A 16,269-nucleotide genomic window follows, 5' to 3' on the forward strand; every position below is an offset into this window, starting at 1 on the left:
CAGAGGATGCAGGAGCCACTGCCAACACACACACAAGCACACACACACCCACACATCATCCAGGCCACATATTTCAGCAGACATGGATACAGGGTGCCTAAGGGCACCTGTTAGAAACATCCGCAAGGCTATATTCCAGACAAAGCTTGTGTCCCTATCATAGCACAAAATCCCGGCCTCGAGGTAGGTGTTAGTGGACGAGCGACAGGGGAGAAGGAGCGAGAAAACGCTCCCTGATATCCAGTGAGATCATGCAGCCATGCACACTACATTTTACAACTGAATTGCTTTTTGAGGTTGTGTACGAAAAGATAAAACAGGCAATACACACTCAAGCAGCAATGGAGGCCAACAAGGAGCACAAGTGTGGGAGTTTAAAGGCTCCTTTCAAGGCCTGAAGGTAGATAGAGAGTGAGAAAGATTTGCAAAAAAAAAGACAGACGACAGCAGCAAGAGTAAAGGTTGAGGGAAAAGGACAGTGGGAGAAGAAATCAAAGGGTGAACGGTGCAAAATTAGGTGAAAATATAAGGATAGAAGCTAAGAATATTAAACTATATAAAAACACTTTTCACTATGGTTGCCCTGTTGGAGGAACATTTTAGCATTCTAGGAGACAGACTTAGCCATAGCAGCTGCTTAGTTTAGCTTAGCATAAAGACTACAAAAACAGTGGGTTTAGCTTGTTTCACTACTACCTCTAAAGATCACTTATCATTTGTTGTGTTGCATACTGGTTGGTAAGGGGACAGTTGTTAGATACATATACATAATAAAATCGGTCCCAATATTGACCCCTGTGCGACTCCACAATCCACTGTGGGGATTTTAATTTTGAAAAAAACTTTGTCAAGCTGAGCAAATGAAATGGAATAAATAGGCACCATCTTTGGTTCCAGTATCTAGATCTTGATAATACATCCATGGGAAAAGTCTGCAAAAAAAGTCTTTACTAGACTTCCAATTTTTTAATCAACTAAAATAAAGGATCTGTAACATATCCATTTGATTTAATTATGACATTAAGAATTGCAGATTGTTGCACCTCTGGTGTCCTTAGATAAAACAGTTTAAGAGTGCTAAATGATTTCTCATCCATTTATCTGCTAGACAGTGCATGATAGTTGTTTTCACCTGTGTCGGTGTTGTGCTGAGCTAAGCTAATCAGGTGTGTTACCTTAACATAAAATTACAGATGTAAGAGTGGTATAAATCTTCTCACCTTAGTCTTGGCAAATATGCAAATAAGCATATGTCCCTAAATGTTAAAAATAGTCTTTTATATGTAGAAGGTAGAAGAAATGACAAGACTGACAAGGCAGGACAAAACTGATCTTTAAAGTGTGAATGTTAAAAGTAGTCTTTTAAATCCCCCTCTTCCCCCACAGATCAGCCCTGCTGTGCTTTTCACATTTGCACCTGATGGCTGGGTTTTAAGCATGCCTGTTACAGTTCAGCAGTAGACCCTCTTGACACACATGGACGTGAACGCCCGCTGACTCACCAACCGGCTTGTCTGTCACCATGATTAAGTGTGATCAATGTTGTGCTGCAACCATGGCTGTGCTAATGTACCATAATAAGAGCTGTACAAAAGGAGCTGGCTGAGGTGAATAAGGTTTCTGAGACAAAGAGAAGACTAATGTGGGCTCCAATCACAGGGCGTTTGCTTTGGTGCTATTTAATTAACAAGGTCAAGGTCCAAGGTGTTAATATGGAGTCACACTAGAATACACTGAACATGCACACAGTACTGTATGTTGTAAATAGAAATAGACACAGTGTAACTTTGCCCTGATAAGGATGTATACTGTACTGTGCAAATAAGTGAGTGTATGGGAACAGAGAACCTGTCTGTGAGTGTGACCACAGGGACAGATGTGGAAAAAGAGAGAGAGAAGAGAAAAAGTGGGACAGACAGCAGCGACACAAGCTCTTAACTCCCTCCTCTCCTGCTTCATCCTCCTCTCTTGTCTGCCACTGAGGGGACGCGAAGGAGGTCACCCACTCCTACAAGCACTCAATCAACCTGCCGACGACCTTGCTCGTCCCGGATACGGTGCCCGCTCCCTCTGTTTAACTGCTGCCATCTCTCTGCAGCCGCTGCCAGCTAACACCGCCACGAGCGCAGAGCTGCCGTTCCACCAGATGCCCACTTTTCTGCCCGCTGTGTGCCAAGATTCAGTAGCAGACAGCTCTGTTTAACGTCAGTGTATAGTGTTAGGAGAAGTCTACGACAGGGAACATGCCCAGGTTAATTAGTAAGTGGGGGATCTTTTCTCTTTTTGTATGTTGATGGGCTGCTGGAACATGGATCATTCATACTGACAAGATGATGTTGAATACTGGACATATGTCTGTATAGGTTCTCAGTCATCCAAGTCTTTGGATCAAGCTTTCGAATAATGGACGTATACCAAAAGTGAAATAGAGAAATTGAGCGAGAGCTACCCCTAAAAAGTTTTGTGCATTAAATAATGTATATTACGCATTAACTGGAAATGCTGTTTTCTATACATTCATATTTAGTTATTGAAAATCATAACAAGAATGGTTTGAAACATCAGAAACAAATTATCTCTCAAAATGAGTCCTGTAGCGTTTCACGATACAGAGGCCACAATACAATACATATCATGATTATATATATAGATTTTTACAGAATTCAATAAAACAGTTGTTCTTTATTGGTGAGAATAACAGCAGAGGCATATTAAGGATCCTACAACTTAAAATACTTTAACTCAGATCCTCAGAGATCCTATAAAAACACACAAATATTTTAATCCCAGAGCTATGGCTACGATGTTATTGTGAACTGCACCATAGGTCAATTGTCTTTCAAAACTGTCAACACAGTTTTGCAGCCATATCGATACTTTAACATCTGCATCGATACATGTATTTGCAAGGAGCACATGACGATATATTTCCATATCGATTTTTTTAAGCACAGCCCTAGTACATACGTCATCACTTCGTAATACTGGATGGTCAAGGTTTTTCCCAAAGATCTGAGAGAGTCAGATTAAACACCATAGGGTTTAGGGACTATGTCTCCGGTTTTTGAACTGAACACAGCCCTGTTTAAAGAAGTTTGTTTGGTTTACAGACGCAGACTGTAGCAGGATGGTACGTCACCAAAGTTCCTGAATGATGTCACACATCGCCACCAGCTGATTCCTGCATTATAATTCAGACATGGTGAGATGACACAGAAAAGTCAAGAGCAGCATTTGAAACACAGTAACCATACACTGACATTTTCAAAGACTGAATTTACTCCCTATTTGTACACCGGATCAATCTGCGGATCACGTGTGGCCCGAACCGCGGCAGGTGATTCAAACAGCTCATTGATCAGCTGTGATCCATTTCACCACTAATAACAACTGACCAATGGCTAAATTGTTATTCGAAACATTAGTATTGGGGATTCATCCTTTGTCATCATCAAAACCATTGCAGATTAATTTTCTGTCAATGTATTTACCAAGGTTTGTTTTCAGCTCTGATTAAAAGCTCATATTATTATACTCTGGTTATGTAACTGGAAGTACATAGCATGTCATTAGTTTAACCTTTAAGTCTCACCACCAAATGCTGGCAGCATCCCAACACAGGCGACGGCCAAAAACCAGTTGCCATGTTGGATTCTGCATGTTATTGCTAAATGAAAGGTGCCGCCTCTCACCACCAAAAATCATTTTCTTTACGAGCTAATTCCCACACTATAATTTGACTCTTGACCAGGAGGTAAAGCTTGTTGTGCAGTGTATTTAAAGGGGAGTTACTGCTTCATTAGAGAACTACTGTAATATTATGAAGTCAGACTAGTATAACAAGACAATTACCCGATACTGTACTTAAGGAACAAACAGCTGAACTCCAACACAGCTACTACTTGGGTGCAAATTTACACACGAGGCTGCAGATCTCTCTATCAGCTGTGACAGGTCCAGTCACATTCCTTTGTTATGTGCTGTCCGATGGGTCTTCCCCTACGGAAAGTTAGTTATTACTGTGGATACAGCTGCAAAGATGGCTCCAATGACCGCAGCTACAAAAGGCATGGAAAGACAACACATGGGCCGAGGCAGAGCAGGAGGATGAAGGGTGGAAAAAAGGTTGGGTTTTTCTGAATGGATGGCAGGAGGGCTGAGGGACCTTGGACTTAGTCGTGTATTAGCCTGTTTGTATATTTAGTGTGTGTGTGTGTGTGTGTGTGTGTGTGTGTGTGTGTGAAAAAGGGAGAGGCAGACAGACACAGGAAAGAGAATGTAATTCATCTCTAAAAGGGCAGAGTCCTGGGTGATGTATGGTATGCACAGTGCGAGTGTGTGTTTGTGTATTGAAGAAAATTAGTGTGGGAGGTGTGAGCTAGCCAGCTACAACTCCTCTTATCGCTCCATGGAGCAATGTGGAGAATGAGGACTCTGGGCTCTGCCCTGCTGATCAAAGACACACAGAAAGGCTGAAGCAAAAATCCCCCCTTCTTCCTGCCCTGCTCTTCCATTCACACACAAACAGAGAAACACATGATCAGCAGATAGCATGTTGGCTAATGCTATGAGCAATTGCTCTTTGACTAAAATGCAGATGGGTCGGAACTTACGAACAGCACATAGTTTCAAGTCCATTACATTTAATAACTGTGCATGTCACATATTACCGAGCACAGGATCAGAGCTAATTAAGGAGGATTTTATTTCATCATTAAATCTGTCAGACTAATCAATTACTTTTACCCCTCAATAAAATTAAAAAAAAAACGTCCATCAAAGTTTCCTTAAGCACTAGCTTTTGTTTTTAAATGATGTTTCATGCCAGTCTAATGAGTTGGCAAAGAAAGGTTTTTAGTTTTTCTGCACCTACTGCTTGTAACAACCTGCAGACTGATTTTAAAACTGCAAAATGTGGTTCTATTAAATGTTTTTAAATCCTCAATGAAATCTCATCTGTCCATTCTTTCTTGGTGCAGATGTTTTAGCTGATCATTTGAATGTTTTTTTAAACCTACTGTATGAGTTTTATTGTTAGTTTTTTTTAAAGCTGTGTGTTGCTGCCAGTCTTGGCCAGGTCTCTGATCTCAACAAGACAAACCACTAATTTACAATGGCATCAACAGCAAAGAGAAGCAAGCCTTCACATTCAACAAGCAGGAACCAGAGAACACTTAGATTAAAAATAGCCTGAAAATAACCTTATGAAGCCTGATTCATTGACAAATTGTCTGCTTCAACCATACAAAGGGTTCATGATATCACTGCATACTTTTATTTCATGCTACTTTAAGTTAATTCAGTAGCTCACTAAAGTTGATTTAAATATTGTGCACTGACCATTTTCATATAAAATCAATAAATCCATCAGTTAATTCTGTGATGAACCACAGTCAAAGTAATTCAATAGTTTGAATCTTGAATTCTACAAAAGAATTCTAACAGCAACTCAAACTACAGCCCTTCACATTTGACAGTCTAATCTGTATTTCAGATGCAGGTCTCGTAATGTGCACAGACCCAGGAGTCTAACATTACATGACTGCCTTTGAAGGGTGTGCATGTGTGTGAGAAGGTGTGACAGCGGTGGAGAGGTTTTTTTTTGTTTTTTTTATATAGTCTCTCTCAGCTCCGCTCCCCAGATTAACACTACATCTGCGTGTTAATTTAATAAAGAAACAGCAGCCGAGTGGAAGCCTCTTAATAAGCAGCATGACTCGACTTTCTGTCGCTGCATCTCTTGTCACACTACTTCTTCCTCTCTGCTTTTCACCTTTCCATCTGCTCCCTTCATCGCCTCAGTCTGCTCCTCCTTAACGCACGTCTCTCCATGTGTTCATTTCTTCCCTGCCTCGCACTCATTTCTGTCCCCACCCTCGCTTACTGTATGTGTGCTCCCTCCCTTATTCCTCTCCTCCTCCTCCTCCTCCCATTTATCTCTCCTTACATCTGTCACAACCTCCTCCACCTCCTCCTCCTCTTCATTTCTCCCACCCTCCCTACTTGTCTCCTTTCGTGTATGCGAGTGGTGGGTCCTTATTATCCTGCACCTTTTCCAGACATCCCTCGGCTGCAAAGCCAGAAGGCCAGACAGGCGAGCGAGTAAACGGGACGACAAAAGAGAACCAGAGAGGAGGGAAGACTGACAGCCCGGCACCTGACAGGCAGAGGGAAGAGGCAAAAAAAAAAGAAAATGTAACTGGACAGGAGAGAGGAAGCGCTGAAACACCCCAGCGAGTAGCCTGACAGAGAGACAGAGAAGCTGTCAGTAAGAGACAGCCGAACAGGTGGGAAGGCAGGCGATAAGAAGGCAGACAAGTAGGCAGAGTAGCCAGACAAGAAGGTCGTCACAGGCCGATACGTAGCAGCCACGAGAACGGCATCGCAACAGGCCACAGGGTCAGTATCTGTACGGCTGACAAACACTGCCTCTGTCTGGGCCTGGTACGTCACTGCAGGCATCATATGATAACCTGCATGAAGACGATAACCCTTTAATTACTGAGTGTTCAGACAAAACCTCTAAGACTGGACATTTGACACTATTTAAGCCTGAGGAGAAGAATCCTAGAGTGCTGAAATTAAACTACACGGCTAATTTGGGCTTGAGTGTCACCATCGATCATAAAAAGAACCTTGAATATTAGGCCATTAAACAGATACATGATGATGGTTTAAACTACAGGTTTTCAAATTCTGGACAAGTCAACCTCTTCCTGGATAACCGGAAAAACAGCTCAAATCAGACATTATAAAGGTCAATTTTTCAGGCTGTACTCAAGTCAAATACTTTTTGAACACATCAAAGTCAGTTGGACACCAAACAATATCATTACTGAGCTTCTCACATAGCTATTCATATACGTTTTCAGATATAATAACTAACCACTTACCAATGTTGCATTATGATTATGCTCACCTGTACTTCAGGGAGGTTGTAAGTAGAGGTGAAGTGGATGAGCACTTAAAATAGCCTTCATAGAAAGATGTAGGAAGTCGGAACTCAGTGTCCACACACTGTTAAAAGTCAAACTTGCTCCGTTTGAGCATGTCTTCTCTCTCTGTCTCTTTGTAGTAACTAAAAAACAATCCATTTTGCCCATCGCACAAGTTAACCATATGTTTACAGTTATTTTTGCTGGTTTATTTTTTCCTCACGCTGTGCCTCCCCCTGAGGTCTTTTGGCTCCCCAGGGGAGCTGCACCTCACACTTTGAAAAGCGCCGGTCTAAACAAGAAAACGTGTCCAGCAACTATTTCGATAACCAAATTGTCATTAAGGTATCAAGTTTAAACCCAAATAACAAAAACAGCCTGGGTAAGCTGCTTAATGTTGAATATTTGCTGCTTTAAATAATCAATTACGATGGTAAAAATAAACTATCCTGGCACTGTCATATTTTCCTTTTTCTATTTTAATGACTGTCTAAATGTTATATTAAACATTCAAGCATGAAGCAGTTGTGATCAGAGTCTGTTGTGAGAGTCAAAACAACTGGTCTGTCATTGTTTAAGTCTGAAGTATGTCTCTGTAATTCAAGGCAGGAGGCACTTCTGTCAGAACAGATGTATTTCCTTAACCGCCCTAATAAAAGCAGTCATGTTACAGCAAGAATGTCCGAGAAATAATGTAACAGTGACACTCCGGACATAAATTTACCAGACGCAGGCTTGTTGAACTGGTGCAATGCTCCAGTTTTCACCATATGGTGAAGATTTCACCCCAGGCAAACGCCCTCTTGATTCCAATCACTCTGACTCAGCGAAATCTGTCGCCCTTCCTCTGTTCCCCAGATGTGGCAACGGTTTCTTTTCTGTCTTCAACATAAGCGGCAAAAAAGTGGCTCTGGGTTCAGGCCCAGAGATGATTTTGTAAAAAGCTAACCCCTAGTTGGATGAACTAACAGGAGCATTGCAGCACCTTAATGTTTCATCACAAAGTTGGACAACAGTGCGCTTGGCCATCAGGCGATTGTAGCCTTTGCAGTCCCTGCTGCCAGCTATTTCCACAGGCTGTGTGACGCTTTTTTTTTTTTTTTCTACAATGGTCTGTCACCCAGATCTCTACACCCTGGCTTTCTTCCTACTGGGCCGGGTCACAATGACAGGAAACCATGAACCTTCTTTTCAAACCTCAAGAAATGTATGCGATCACATCCTCACAGCCTGAAACAAGCCATTAAACAACATCCAACACTTCCAGACAGTTAGGAGAATTTAAAGTGCCAAGGAATCATTACATTTTACACTGCCAAATTTGTGTGAGAAAAATCCTGAAACAAATAAGGCTGGCAAGAATCTAACCTGAATGAAGCAAATTTTCCAAATGGGCCCTTTTTAGTTTCCATCTTTTACCAATTTTCACCAGTGGATTGCAGATATTTGTTCTCAAATTTACCAGAATCCCCCCCCCCCCCCCAAAAAAACAGCCAATTTTTGAGTGTTTCTGCTGGTTAGCTCTGGCTGTGGTTAGCTAACCACAGGCATCTTTCTGTATTGCCAACATAGCGTCACAAGATCAATCAGGAGAAGGCAAAGAACAAGACCGGACACACTGAAAAGAGAGGGGGGAAAAAACATGACAGGATGTGAGTCACAGAGGAGAAATGGAGATCTAATAAGTGCCTTTCTGAACCAGGTGCAATATTTATCATACACTGCAGGAGGTCGTTTTAAGGAGGATGGTGGACAGGATCTTATCAATACAGCAGTGTTATGATGTTTTTATTGAAGAATGTGAAGGAACGAAGGAATGTCTTTTGTGGTAAATTCCCTCCCAATAGTGGCCTAAATAAACCTCGCACCAGATACTGTTTCTGATACATGAATGACATGCGGGATAGGGAGCCACAGGTCGGATTTGAACCCAGGCCGCCCGCTTCAAGCCTCTAGCCTCTCAACATAGGGAGCGCAAACTAACCACTAGCCCATCAGCGCCACAAGAAGTGATACTTCTAAAGTTAAATCTATTATTAAAGCTACAAATACTGGAGCTAATTATTTATTTAATGTCACTACAAGTAAGTTGAAAAGGGGTATGTTTCCATTTTTGTCAATTCAAAACTGAAATCAAACTTTAGACCTGAGGAACTTTTCAAATGTGTCAGCTTTGGCGCCCCCTGCTGATAAGAAGGGGTACGTCATCTTTGTCAAAGTCAAATGAATCACTCACTGAATCTTTGTAGTGAAAATTGTAAACAAAGGCGGTTTCTGCAGCATGGTGTACATCGCCTAGCTGGATATTAGCCTGCAGAAGCTATTTCAGGTGTTCACGTAATGGAAAAGGATAATACATTTCCATGAAGGTAAAATCCAAAGATCATTAGCTCTCTTGCTGATTATTTAAAGCAGTTACCTCTAAATACGGTTTCAAATTAGTCCTTGTGTTTGTAGGAATCTTCTGACTTCAGAATATCTTTTGAGTTTTCACATTTTAAGAAACAGAAATGTTATCTGCTCTCTTGATAAAAACTCATCAGTGGCAGATCATTACAGTCACACCCATGCAGATACTGTTTTATCTTACAGCCAATTCTCCCCATAGGAAGACTAAAACCAACAGCCTGTTTGCAGCAGGTTAAAATTAAACTGTAGAGGTTCTGCTCTAAATAATAAAAGAGAAACAATTCAAAGCAAGTGTCAGTGAGATCAATTCATTGGTAAGCTAATCTTATCTTTGATTTAAATAACTATGCAGAAGCGTAACTTCTGTTTAACTGCTCACTAGAGTTAAACAAAGTAACGACTTGTTCCTACACCGAGGGCGACTATTTGGCTGCAGCTTTAAACCCAGTGAACAGGGAGGATTAGCCATCCAGGACAGCTAGAATAACTGTGATTTTAGTGACAAATGTCCGTCTGTTTGCTTTGGTCAGCTGAAGGAGGTTAAATTGACCACACTCTTCCTTCCTGTCTCCTCCTGGGTGTCTTCCTGTGCCAGGCTAACAAACCATTATGTTGCCAGATCAATCAGAGACGTTGAATGCTAAATGACTGGTAACACTGGAAGCGGATGGAATAACTGCTGGTGATTCACATCTGAGAAATGTGCCGCTAAAGGCCTGGAGTTGATTTTCATCTCAGTGCTGGGAAATTTAACTCGTATTGGAGTTGTGGGGATATATCTGGCTATTAACACAAAAACATCACGTGGTGTGCTTCTCATATAAATGTGCAAACGTCTTTTTAATGTACTCAACTTCAACTTAAACATATACTACATGCAATAAGCTACATTTGACCCCTAGCATTACTGCAGGATGGAGGTAGGAGGGCATTCAGTACAGACCTCCAGCACGTCTGCTTATTTGTCCAAACACAGGATGTGAAGAAAAGGTCCACTGAGACACATAGGGTCATTAATCACTCAGCACGATTACAACGATTATGCACGATGTATGAGACACACCATCCATTTCTTAACTCTCCTACCACCCTACACAATTATAATGCACTTTTAAACAGACTGCGCCCCCTTAACGGTAGGATCTACCCCACAGCGAACACACATCATCTTTTTGAATAAATGCTGCTGGTTTAGTGAACATTAGGGAATGTGAAGCAAGCTTTCAGAGAGCTAAAAGTGAGCAGAGCTGTTCCAATAACAATGAATAACAGATGGCTGTTTGTGAACAGATTGATAGCTTTAAGAGGAACTTTCAATGAGCAAACAGGCACTTTTATTGAATGCCATTTTCTTTTTAAACTAAATAGTTCACATGGAAGAAAAAACAGTGACTGTTCAGCACTTCCTGTCAAAAAAAAAAAAAAAAAAGCAGTTAGGAAGTCAATCTTTTTCCGATTACTGGATTTTGGAGAAACTTGTGCATGCTCACAAATATTTATTAAACTGTCTCAGATCAAACAAATAACATATGTGAAATCTGCTCTGGAGCAGAATTCCACCACAGGGCAAGTCAAGTTCGCAAAGAAAGCTCATCGGTTCAGCAAATGAACACTGACGCTAAATATGGGTCAGCTTCCTGGAAACTGATGGTTTAAATACATAAAACAAAACTCGGACTGCAATTCAGACCATCATTCATCCATATTCTACACCACTCATCCTGTGCAGAGGGTGGGAGGGAGGGGATCCCTGCAGACCAACACGCACTTCAACTCATACAGTAGCTTTCTACACATGAAAACATGTCGACATTTTCTGGCGGAGCTGCAAGTGTGAAGGACACATTTTTTCACATACTTTTTCATGCCAGCCTCAGGGTACATTTTCCAGTCGTAGTCAGTGATGAGCTGACGTGTGAACACAGCAGGTAAAAGGCAGGAAGATTCACCACAGGCCTGCGGACAATTCTATCACACGACTAGTTAGCAGCCAGTGCGATCGTCATGCAATAAAGCTGCTCCAAAAATTCTTCTGCTTGCCAGTATGTTATGCTCTCCCCTCCTTAGTTGATACTGTGGTTAAGTCCAAAAACACGTAGCATTCATATAATATCAGTAAAGACTTGGAATTAGCTTTGCCCGCCATCTGGGATATCTTGCAAACATAATGACAACAGCGTCTTTCTCTGCATCTTGTCCTGCCTCCTGAGACCGTCTCACCCTTTCCCCTTGAATAACGACTCTCTAGAAATATTCCTGAATGCAAATTTGAAAACCGCTGTTAATGTATCACCTGACCTCAATGTAAAAACATTTCAAGAAAACCTGCTCAGAAACACCAACAGGAGCATTTGAACTGCTCCACTGTAACAGATTATCTTTGTGTCATTTTTTTCCTCATAATTATATACTGTTCTGTATACATAACTCCTATAAAGCCCATAAAGTGCTCAGTGAGCGTTCAAACACTACTGGAACTGTATGCCAACGCTAGAATAAATGCATCATCATCCCCCCCCCCCCCCCCCCCCCCCCCCAAACTACTCCACTCCTGCACTCACATCCCCTCTCAACATCAACAATGCAATTCACATAGAAGACTGGAGAACATCAAAAGCCGCTTCATCTCTTTGAAAGTGATGTTTCTGATGTTGAATACTTCGGTTTAAAAAAACAAACCCAGCTCTGCTTAAAATTCAAGTCTCATCTGAGCGCACGGCTGTGGATTGCACTGAAGATTGTGACCTCAATCTATTATTGACACCGTGTCTGTGGACATGAATGATTAAGCATTATTAGATGTCATTAATCAGCTTAGTAACAGTTGTCTGCCACCCCATCAGCAGTTGCACTCTGGGTGATAACTCTGTGGAGGAATGGGCTTTGAACAGTGTGCAAGTAAGTGCTTGTGTCTCTCCAGTCCTTGGGAATGAACCCAATGAACTCCCAAAGGTGTGTGGAGTAAATCAGAGGAAACTAATTCTGACATCAACTGCTCCATCTAGTGGCCAAAATATGTCATCACTACTATAAATCCCTTTCAAATTCTAAACTAGGTAACTAGAGTACTGTACCTGTTGAATGTGATTTGTGATCAAATGAGAGTGAGCGATCTGAACAGAAGAGAAGCTACCTGATTCACAGTTTGAAAAAAAAAAAAAAGAGCTCACAGATTAAGTAAGAAGTGGGGATAAACATTCGATATTTGACAACCACGCAGAAGAAAATTGAATTTATTGTGCTTTTGAAAATGAATATTTGAACACTATCAGGTAACTTTATGTTTTTGCTGATACAAAATCAAACCATAATCTTGTTTGGCTGTCTTTGCCAAATTAAAAAAAGCTACTTTATGTGCTTGTTGTGAACTTTTGCAGTTGATAAACAATAGAATTAAAAGTTCGGCTCAAAAGATTACTATGACAAAAGTGTTTTTCTAAAAGAAAAAAGAAAATCAGATAAAAGCATTCATTTTTTTTGATGACTATTGAAATCATTTAGGTATGAAATGGAAAAAATAACAGAAGCATCTTCATAAACAACATTCACTTAAGTGCTGCAACAGAAATATAAAGGAGATTGCTAAAATCATTCCTTAAGATCAAAAAAGCTCAACAAATTAAAATTTTGCAATATGTAACGGATATAAAATCTGAATAAATTCTAAATAAAAGCTACAATAAAAAACCAACATGACTGCAAAGAAGACTCGACATATGATAACAGTAAAGTATTTGATAAGCTAAACGCTGCATTGCAGTAAACTAGACTACATATCAAAGTTGATTTATTCTATTGATGTTTTATGTGCAGAAAAAAGACGGACTAAAAAAAATGTCTTGCCTTCTATAATTCCTCGAACATAACAACATGTGTCTGGCTTACTCGTCAGCGTCCACAAACTGGTCTGGATCTGAAGGGATTCTGTAGCAGGACCATCGGACTGGGCGTCGGTGATGTGCTGCTGGACTGTAATTGGCTGTCACCGGCGGGGGGACTATGTCCCGTTGCTTCAGTGTCAAATCCCGCAGAGAAAAATGAAGCAGATCTTCTGGACCTAGAGGAATCATAGAGGGCCAGTAAAACACTTTCACTGCTACATGGATTCTTGTAAGATACACCTTTAAAAAAGCTGAAATTTGCCATTATTAGTTCTTGATCCTGAAAGTGCCATTGAGTTCTAGCAGGTTGAGAATTCTTCAAGCAGCTACAAAACAACTAACGACTGAATAACACTGAAAACGTACGTGTCTCTTTAAAGCACTTTCTAATTGATTGATTTTAGCAACACAACAATTGTAATCACCTGTTAATTAATGTTGTGACTAACATTGGGCATTCTGTGATTGGTAAAATAATGTATGCATTTCAGGAATAAAAAGTTTTGATGTTTGTTCTTTACCGTAGGGACAATTCCCAAAACACATTTCTTCCCAGCCGCTCAGTGTGACCTCCTGGATCTCCTTCTCCCAGTCTTCCTCCTCTTTGGGCATCATCGGTGGGGGTGGGGGTGGGGGTGGGGGCATCTCCGGACAGGTAACTTTAGTATTTCTGTAAAAAAATGGACAGGTCTCAGTGTAAATTCTTACTATAAGCAAGCTCTTTTTTTTGCCAAGATCTAAAGATCATTAGCCAAATGTTATAAAAGTCTTTATATTAGTGTAATTTGAGGTTGTCTGACATTTTAATTGTTTTTATTGTCAATACATACTTATGTATATCAAACCAGAAGACAGTAGGACTATATACAGTAGGACTACATTAATAGCCTACAGGCAGCAGCAGGTAAGCTTGGCTGAGCATCAAGTTGAAAAACAGGGGGCACAGCTCTCCTGCCACAGGCTGCTTACACCTCTTAAGATTATTCACGCCTTGCACGCGTTCCCTGCTGTTCCCTTTTTATCAGTATGTTTTCCAACTTAAGAAAGCAGGATGTAGCCTTATGTTCAGCAATATACGAGAGCCATCAATCGTCTTATCTACATGAGACCAGGTGTAACAGTTATAATTATCTATTCAAAATGTCTTTTCATCCAACACTGAACTGCAAAACTCCTTCCAACAGGAGGTAGCCCAAAATAAAAATTATGTCCTAATGTTCTCTCCTGACAGATGAGTCTGATCTAAAATGGGCAAGCACATCCAAAAAAAACGTGTACCCAGTCACATTTCTCTGTCATCATCTGACAGGGCTGATACATTTAAATTTTAACAAATGCAAATGTCTTAATCAACCTTGTAACAGCTAACACGCAGGTCATGTAGGTGCGATTCAACTGACAGGTTTAAGTCATTATGCATGAATGAGCATTTTGATAAATTCACATCAACTGAAAGCAAGATGTCGCACCTCTTGGTATGTTTGAATTCCTTCCTTGGTCTCTGGTTCTTTGCTTTGGCTGGGAAGTTCGGCTGTGGCGTCATTTGGTCAGAATTACAGGGCACAGACTTAGCGCCCCCGTTCACCGAGATACCATCTGGAATACCTGCACTGATGACCCTGCCAGATGCTGAGGCACCAGTGACAGTTGAAATTGTGCTTCCTTGTTTCCTGATTGTCCTTGGTGGCACTGCTTTTCTACTCTGGTCCTTGTACCCATGGATGATATAACCATTAAGCCCACACTGAGGTCTGATACCATTCTCCATACCATGAGGTGACCTATCACTGGTCCAAGTGGCAGCAGCTGGGAAGCCATTGTGAGCCAGGGCCCCGTTAACCAAATCAGTGCCTGAGACCTGGCCATGGACCTGACTGTTGACTTTACAGGAATTGTAACGTGTTCCTCTTCTTCTGCCCTCATAGTTCATACCATTCTGAGGCATCACGTCACCTGTAATAGTATATTTTAAGGGAGTTACGTAAAGTGCCAAGATGAACTAGACACCTCAACAATACTGGACATTTTAACTTAAATTATTTCATTTTTGAGTGTTGAACCTCATGTTTTACTGGTCACACAGAGGCTAATGGTAAAAAAAAAAGAAAAAAAAAAGAAAAAGGAGCAAATCAAGGAGGTGTGTCATGACACCTGTCACTTTTTTATACTATGAAATGGAAATGAAAAGGATACTACAGTGTTTGGGTTAAGAAAAAGCTCCCTTTAGAGATATCGTGTGTTTTTTTCGTAACCATTAGATTCTGTTGTTAACTTAGGTTCCAATAAAATTGAAAACAATATATTGTTATCTATTTGAAGAATAATTTTTCATGTGTAAGAAAAGATGTACACTGACACCAGCTGTATTTCTAAAACTTAATCATGTAGTTATATACTTTTAACTTGATTACTTTTAGAAGAGTACTACAACTTTTTATTAAAACAGTTTTCTGAACTTTTTCTAAATGCATTACTCTGATTTTAAATGTTTGTTTTTTTTTATCCAGGATTATCTTTCTTCACTTTATTCTCATTGTGCTGAATTCTAAGAGGACGGTTATCAAGTAGGCTTCATTTGTTAATTAACTGAGATTAAACACTTTAATATCTTAATCTCAAATAATTTTTGATGAAATGCTTTAAATCGTAGGCCACTTTCTCTTCTAAGGTAATTAATTAGCACGTTTAAACGTTGTCTTTAAACACCGATAAAAGAAAGATAACATAGTTTTTTTTTTCCCCTCTGTCGAAAGCTAGTTAGCATAGCTACCTGCTGCGGCTAGCTAAGCACAACCGTTAGTTTGAGGACCAAACGGGAAAGTTTCAAAACAAGCTGCAAACACAGAACAGAACAACAACGAGAACACACAGAGCGTAAAGTGTGAACTACTTTTATAATGTGTATGTAAATTATAACGAGCTGACACTCACCTGTATGTTAACCCTCTCCTCCCCTGTATGGCACACACCGAGCGGTCGGTCGTCGGCTCGTCGGTGATCGTTGGGACAGCGACACAAAGATAATCCAGTTAGATGACGTCAGA

General features: G+C 40.6%; 1 protein-coding gene across 1 annotated transcript; it reads right to left on the minus strand.

Annotated features, from left to right (window-relative positions):
* Positions 1-12,561: 12,561 nt before the first annotated feature.
* LOC114920957 (uncharacterized) lies at positions 12,562-16,269 on the minus strand. The gene is made up of 4 exons (XM_029279817.2): positions 16,157-16,269; positions 14,695-15,178; positions 13,747-13,895; positions 12,562-13,401 (listed from the first exon to the last, which is right to left on the minus strand). Exons 2-4 carry the CDS (start codon positions 15,168-15,170, stop codon positions 13,226-13,228), a joined length of 801 nt encoding a protein of 266 aa, XP_029135650.2. The 5' UTR covers positions 15,171-15,178; positions 16,157-16,269; the 3' UTR covers positions 12,562-13,225.

This window comes from Labrus bergylta, chromosome 1 (genome assembly GCF_963930695.1).
Source record: "Labrus bergylta chromosome 1, fLabBer1.1, whole genome shotgun sequence".
NCBI classification, from domain to species: Eukaryota; Metazoa; Chordata; class Actinopteri; order Labriformes; family Labridae; genus Labrus; species Labrus bergylta.